Here is a 7,864-nt window from a genome sequence, read left to right on the forward strand (position 1 = left end):
TCATCTTGAGAGTAAATAAGCTTGAGTCGCTTACTTTCTTAATATCCTTCCAGTGTTCTCACTGTTCCACACCAATTTTTCCTCTAAGTATAACTTAATCAATGAATTTTAAATTTTAAATAACTATTAATCCTATAACGTAACAGGAAAAAGGCCTGTCTGGTAAAGCATCCTTCTGCAGCAGTGATACTCCGTTCTATCTCTGACGAGTGCTGTGTATGACTATCCACCCTCCAGCAACCAGAGTCCTCATGCTGCCCCTCTGTCTGTCATAGAGACCCACCTCCCTTCTACAAATGTTCTACTTGTAGAAGTGTGTATGTTTGGTGATTTTCCTTTCTACTATCAAAACTTACCTATTCTGTCATTTTTCTGTCATCTAGTGGTTCCCCTACAAAGAAATCTGATAAACTCAACCTACCAAAATGCTAATAATTAATAGCCATTTAATGGATTTCCCTTACCAAAGGGACATCATTTTAATAAGAATTTCTGAGAACCTCTGTGATAGGCCTGTTAAGGAAATCTGAGGAATCTAAAAGATATTTTGATCTTCAAGTCACTGACATGGGTGACCACAACTATTGCCTACGTTTAACACAAAGCTCTTTGGGGAGACCAAATCGATAATGTGAGGGTAAGAGGGGCCTTACAAATTGTCTAGACACTAGATTCTCACATCTGGCTGCCCACTGGAATCTCCAACTCCCAGAGGAGAAGAACGACACCCAAAGAAGTAAATTTCAAAGCCAGCGACAAAGCTGGACCTAATGATATGTCAGATACTCATGAACAACACACTAAAAGTATAGACATGTATGGGGAGGACAAATACCCAGTTCAGGATAGTAACAACCCTTTTGGGGATGGACAGGAAATCCAAGTGAGAAGAGATATACTTAGGGGGCTTCAACTGTATTGGTAATATTTTATTTCTAAAGCTGGGTAGTGATATGTAAGTATTTATTAAATTAGTACCCATTATCTTTTGGGTGTCTAAAATTCTGTAATTAAAAAAAGAACAATTTGAAGATGGATACTCAAATGGATATCATAGTAGGAATACAGAGAAGTATCTTAGGCTAGAAAGTACTCAAATGCAATATTTTATGAAACAGGCCTTGAGGGAAAAAAAAAAAACACACAGATTACTAGAAAAAAATAACACACTTTTCTAAAGGAAGAACACAAACAAAGGCAAAGTTTGGAGTACCCATAGTCTCTAACCTAAATAAAAAAACAAAAGGGAAACTTTAGAAGGACAGATTCAGCTCAGAGAAGTAACAAAAGGCTAGGGGTTAATGTTGAAACCAAGTGATAGGGGCCTGGGGTAGTACGTCAACTAGTGTGCCCCAATCCAAAACAAAACAAAACAACAACAAAGAGAGTAGCATGACTGAAGTGATCTTCTAGCAAAATAAACAAAAGCCACATGCAGGATGAACAGATAGTGTTCTTTGGGTCATTAGGAGGTTCTGTAGGATGCCAAAAGAAGAAGGTAAGGCGCGAGGAACCAAGTTCTGGTGCCCTGCCCCTACTCCAAAGAGATCCCTTCTGCTGTTAAAATTTTTTGATAACCAGTGGACTACAGTGCCCGAATGGAAGGCACTACTATAAATCACCTGTGAAGGTCCTAAAACCCTGGAATGGGGTAGTAGTACTGGGAATGAAAAGGGGAGGGGAGGAATGAATCCACAGACTTTTTGATGGAAAATGAGACAGGTTCCAGTGACAAACCAAATAGGATAATGAAAGGGTAGATCTACACACAAAAATCAAAAATACTAACAGTGCAACAGCTACTGGTCATACAGACTTGATCAACAGCACCATATATGTGACCATGTAAAAATGTCTGAGCCCTAAGGAAGTGCTACTCAAGGCAGAAAAGCAAAGTAGCCTTCTTACGGGGAGTAAGAAGAGAACAAGCAACGGGAGTAGGAGAAAGAGATGACCAGCGCATCATGGAACACTAAGAGAGCAAGCGAGAGTTTCAAAGAGGCATCACTGTACACAAATGAGAGGGAACACAGCCCTTGTAGCCAATCAGACCCAGGATTCTGGCACCAGCTCCACCTGACCAAGTTATTTAACCTCTCCAAGCCTCATTTAATAAGGAAAGTACAACCTAACAACTAACATTATTGAACATATTATAGAGCCCTGTGCTAAGTGCTTTACACATGACCTCACTTACTCCTCACAACACATTTTACAGATGAAGAAATTACATTTAGAACTAGCATAGTAAGTTGCAGAGCCAGGATTCCTTTTTCTTAGGACAATAAAGTAATGGAATGTATATATAAAATTCCTGGCAAACAGTAAGACCTCAAAAAATGGTAGCTATATTTCATTATCAGAATGTAATGATTAATAGGGGCAACTCAAAAACTCACGGTCAGTTACCCCTGTCACAGCCTTCCATGTGGCAAACTCTCTTAGTGTCCTCATCTATAAAATAGGAATAATGTCTGTAACCCAACCTACTCAGCGGAGCTGGTATAAGGATTAAATGATATTATAAAAAAGAAAATGTTGTGAAAAAAATTTTAAGAGACATTCAAATACATGGGATTGTCATGTATCTTTTGCTCTTTAGAAATGCCTTCCTGGATCAACATAAGTCTCTCTGAAGAGGGCTAAAAATAAGTCTCTTAAATGTACAACCACCACTTTGAAAAGTGTAAGTCACCATGGAACGGTGATACATACCACGCACACCTCACCTCAACCCCTCCAGGTTCTCTCCCTGCAAGGGCAGGGGTTCTCTTATACGGTAATGAAATTCTGATAACTTTGAGAAGAGCTGATCAATGAAAAGCGCTTCTACTTCAATTCAGAGTTGTTCAACTCCGCTGTATGGTCCTATCCCAGAGGTGCCCCTTACATTCCTTCCAAAACAACTTTTTTCCATTTCTTCTATAGTATTAAAACTGTGTGCCCTCTCAATGTTAGAATTAGGATATTTTACAAAATGTTAGAAAAGAATCTATGAAGGGCTCTGTCTGACAGCAGGTCTCTTTTGGAAACCCCTCCACAACCCCCCCTTTTTCACCTGAACAGATGGTTTCCAGGCCTCAAGGCTCACATATCTAGTCACACAATTCACAACAGCTCACAAAGTTCCTATCTTTTTAATTATTCCATGTTCTTTAATATACCACCTTTCATCTAAAGATCTCTAGGTATCAAAACACTCTTTAATCTTCACAACAGCACGGTATGGGAGAGAGATTAGCACTCTTATTTTATAAATTAAAAATGAAAGACTGAAGTTGAATGTTTTATCCAACGTCGGTTGATTGATTCATTCTGGGGGAGGGGGGAGATCCACGTTATGAACTTGTATCAATGGACAGCCCTGATTTAGCTTTCCAAAATCATTTAAAAAATCAGTTCAAACGTATCTACTGTGTACTCTTACACTCCCAATTTATCAAAGAATAAATATAAACTAAAAGTAAATACCAAAGCATCACTATTTTCACCTGCCAAAAGAAAAACAGAAACAAAAACAACTATATGGAGGAGGGGTTCTAATTAAAGATTCCTACTGTCTTGCATCCATAAATACTTTTGAACTTGAAGAGGAAGGGGGGAGGAACACCTGTCAGTGCAGCATATCCACAATAAGTTTTACAGACTGTGTAGCTATTAATAATTAATTCCTTAAACTGTAAATAAACAACCTGCCTTCTCAAAAAAATAAGGACACTGTTAAGAAGAACACTTGACAAGAAAGCCTACATGGTTGTAAGAAGCCCAGTAATTTCCTAGTTTTACGTCTCCCAGGCTTCGTGAACTTGCCACGAGGGAAAACTCCGCCCTTCCCAGGAGTCCGGCCGCGGGGCGCCCGGCGCTGCCCACCGATTTTCCTCGCGCACCAGGCCGGGCCAGCTGCGGGGGAAGCGAGGCTCGGCGTCCGCTCGGGGCCCCTCGCACCACGGACAGACGCGGCCCGGCCCCCGGACCTGCCTCGCGACCCCCTGCGCGCCCGGCTCCGGGCCCTGCAGTCTGGGAGGGGGTCGCAGTCCCGCCCGGCCTAGCCGCCCCCGCCGGCGCCGCCTCCCTCCTCCCGGATCCGCGCTTTCGTTACCTCTTGGGCGCCGGCGGCTGCTCCATGGCGGCCGGGGACAGAAGGAGGGACCAGGAGGGCGGCGAAGGCCAGAGGCGGGCAAGGAGCCGGGGCACCGGCCGGCCGAGCCCCGGGAACCACAGAGGGAAACTCCAGGAACTCGGACCAACTTTCCCGTAACTCCGCGGCGGATCCCCCTCCCGCTCGCGAGCGCCGCTCCTCCCGGCCCGGCCCGGCCCGGCCCGCCCCGCCCCGCCCCGCCCCGCCCCGCCCCTCGGCCGCCGGCCACGGTCGGCGGAGGGTGGGCGGAGCCGGCCGCGTTCCACGGGGGGTGGGAGGAGCCGGCCGCGGCCCAGGCGTGGGGGCGGGGCCAGGCCCTGGGGAGGGCGGGTGGTGGGCGGAGTCGGGGCGGACGGAGGGGCAGGCCATGGTCCTTGAGGCGAGAAAAGGAGCTGTGACCGCAAGGGCGAGAGGGTGAGACATGGTGAGGACCCGGGGCTTCTCTTTGCTGGCCTGGGGCACGTTCCTTTGAGGCGGCCCGAAGCTCCCGCTCCTCACTTGCCTTCATTGCTTTTGCCCCAGTCTGATTTGACTCATTTCTCTGGATTTCCCAAAGATACCTCCCAAACATCTTGAGCAGCCGTTTTAAGTATTGCTAACTGCCCACGCTTCTGTCTCTAGTTCTTTTTATAATTACAGGTTATGTTTTCCCCCAGCCATCCCCCCAATACTAGGGATACTTCTGGAAATTCTTGTTTGATTTTGATTGTGGACAAGCTCCTCCAATAATTACGTCTAATTACAAAGGAAATAATTACTGCTATGAGATCTGTCTTGCACCAAATTCAGTGCACTGTGGTCTTGATGGCTTTTCGACTGGATAACCTGGCACCTATCACAAAGTATGATGCATAGAAAAGTACTCAAGAAAATTTTGTTTCCTTCCCACTTGCCACCCTCTCCCCCAACTTACCCCCAAGGCCCTTACCCCATTGTAATTTGGTCCCTTCAGGCAACCATAGTGTGTACACTGTTTAACCTTAAATTTCATCTATAGATACCTATCTTTCACATACCACTGCTATGTAAATATGTTTTTGTGAGAAATTGTCAAATGTAGTGTCATAGAGTTTTCTGAAGATTAGAACAAAGAATATGAAGAGAATGTTGAATAAAGGAAATTTGTGAACATTAATCCAAATTCAACTTACCTACTAACAGATATTCTTCTTTTTCTTTTAAGTTTCACTATGTAATGAACTTACATTATTTACTTTCAAACCATTATATCCCCCTCTAAATTTAGGTAATTTAAAGATAAGACCATTTGTTGTTGAAACCTAAAGTCAAATTCTGTGAACAAGAGAGATCATTACAGAATTTATACTCATTTACATTTATTAAGGATCCACAGTCTATCATTCAGAAGTAACAAGACAACCATTAAGACATCAAAGCTAGAAAGAACCTTTGAAAGTGTTTCATTCTCTCCCTCACTGTTATCCCTACTTTCATGCCCTGTTCCCATCTCCTTATATTTTACCAGGAAAATCTCAGAGAAGCTCGTTTCATCTTTTTAAACATTTTTCAGATTTATTAATGGGTTCAAATTATACTTTAAAATGGACTCTGACTTATGTTACTAATCTCCAGGAAGCCTTTCCCAGTAAAACCAACCGCACCACCAGCCAGCTACCTCCAACATTTCAGCTGTGAAAGATGCCTCTCTTCCACGTGCCCAGAACACACTTGGCTAACTTGTGTCTGATGCTTATCACACTGTATTGAAGTTCTGTTTATTTGACTGTCATCCCAACCCAGCTGTGAGTCTGGTGAGCATTGTACTGTGTCTTTATTCTCTCTCTTGCATAACAAGTGCTTTACACAATGCAAGAGGACTGGGTTGGATGGCTCCCTTTTGCTCCCTTAGATTCTCTCTCCATCCTTCTCCACCTGCTCTCTGCCCTGGGGACTGATCTGTATGGCTAGTGTCATTGGGCCCCAAGCCCTCTGACTTCTGTTTGGATCTAATGACAGAGAGAGCCAGCAGGAGATCATCTGGCAGAGAAAGGAATGTAAGGTCAGACTATTTATTCCTCTGGTTCCTTTCCTGTGAGGTCTCCTAGGGCCCAACTCTCCTAGTCCCTTTGGACCTAAGGGGACCACTCTGCAATTCCTTCAATTCCTCCTCTAGACCCTACATTCCCCCAAAGCTGAGCCCTCCTCAAACTGCCCTAATTTGCACGTACCTTCAAAAGGGTTTCCCATTGGAACCATGACTGAGACACCCATAAAGAAGGTTTGTGGAAGGAGGAGAAATAATATCAGAAAGTAAATCTCTGATGTCTCCCCTCAATTTGAAAGGAAGGAGGCTAACAATTTTGTACGATCCCAATGGATTCAGACACTTGGCCTATATTATCTCATTACACCCTTAAACCTGCCTTATTAGGTAGCCATTTCTGCCTTATAGGTGAAGAAACTAAGGTTCAAATGGGTGGAGGGAGTTACCCCAGACCAAACAGAAAATCTGCATTCTAACCCATGCCTTTATAACTCTAAAGCCATGCTTTATCCCACAGTAAGCCAGTCAGTAAATATTTGTAGAACATTTATATATGCAGGCATTATTCTAGTTACTGGAAATTCATTAGTAAAGAAAACAGACAAATAGATGAAACTTCCTGCCCTCATGTGAGCCCAAAGAAACAGTAAGTGCTAAGGCCTGAGGCCATTGTGCCTGGAGCGCTCTGTGTTACAGAATAAAAGGAATGGTTTTTCTTCTGAATTACTCAGGGGAAAAAAAAAATCTCAAATCTCTGTTTTAATTGGTCTGTAGAAAGCCAGCCTGAGGATTCCAAGAAGGAAAGCATAGAAATCAGCATTCAACCTGCCAATAAGAAGCAGCAACATTCATGAACAATTGAAAGCTGTTGGAAAATTAGATTCAGATAAGGGTCACTCAGCTTCACTTAACTGTGAAAGCATCGTAATCTGTTTCTGCTTACAACCTTCCAACTGGAGTGGAAATTAAGTATGCACCTTAATTATACTAGCAAACAGCTCACCAGAATTCTCAACTGAGTTCTCTAAGAGAAATGGGAGAGAAACCTGCAATTTGGGACCCAGTTCCTTGGAATAACAAAAGTGCATTCATTGTCCCTGAATACATACACCACCATGTTTTACAGGTAGAAAAATATTAAAATTAAAAAAAATTTTTTTCCTTGTTACACTAGTTGTGCTGTTCATTGAAACTCAAATTTGTATTACCCTTTTTCTCAACTTTATATTTATTTGAAAAATACTAACAGCTGTTTATCTTTTCTACTAGGAAGAGTTTAGGACAAAGAGAAAGCTCTGGTCAAATATATTACATTACATAATTTTTTTATTTGCAGGGGAATTCAGAACTGTTTCCTCTCAAGAGGTGGCTTTACAAAGCATTTTCTCTTGATCTGTTTTCTCTTTTCTAACTTAATTTTATAGTTAGCCTGGAACTAGCATGTCGCATTTGAATTCAACCACTATCGCATTTTATCACAGCAATCTTAAACTTAAATTTCATTTGTTAGTTTCACTTATTCCCAAATAAGGACAGTATTTTATTCATAGTTGTTGTATCAAAAGTCTAGCATGTCAGTTAACCACAAGCAACAATTCAAAATGACTTTTAAAACAAGAAGCTTAGACGTGGTGTTTCTAGGTTTGATTAATTCTTTGATTTACTTCTGTTTCCTGCCCTACTGTGCGCTGCAGGGTGTCCTCAGGCTGTCTCCCTCCCGT

At 42.7% G+C, this 7,864-nt stretch overlaps 1 protein-coding gene across 6 annotated transcripts in view; it reads right to left on the reverse strand.

Annotated features, from left to right (window-relative positions):
- Positions 1–4,337, reverse strand: part of STK3 (serine/threonine kinase 3) — a 241,372-nt gene extending 237,035 nt beyond the window's left edge. For 4 of the 6 annotated variants that reach the window (XM_074352984.1, XM_074352985.1, XM_074352983.1 and 1 more), the window contains exon 1: positions 4,100–4,336. In XM_074352984.1, the coding sequence (XP_074209085.1) occupies positions 4,100–4,125 (26 nt within the window). In that variant the 5' untranslated portion in view covers positions 4,126–4,336. Of the gene's footprint in view, positions 1–4,099 lie in introns of all 6 variants that reach the window. The other 2 variants (XM_074352988.1, XM_074352987.1) reach the window with 2 other exon arrangements.
- Between the last annotated feature and the right edge of the window lie 3,527 nt (positions 4,338–7,864).

The sequence above is a fragment of the Camelus bactrianus genome, chromosome 25 (assembly GCF_048773025.1).
Source record: "Camelus bactrianus isolate YW-2024 breed Bactrian camel chromosome 25, ASM4877302v1, whole genome shotgun sequence".
In the NCBI taxonomy this organism is placed as follows: domain Eukaryota; kingdom Metazoa; phylum Chordata; class Mammalia; order Artiodactyla; family Camelidae; genus Camelus; species Camelus bactrianus.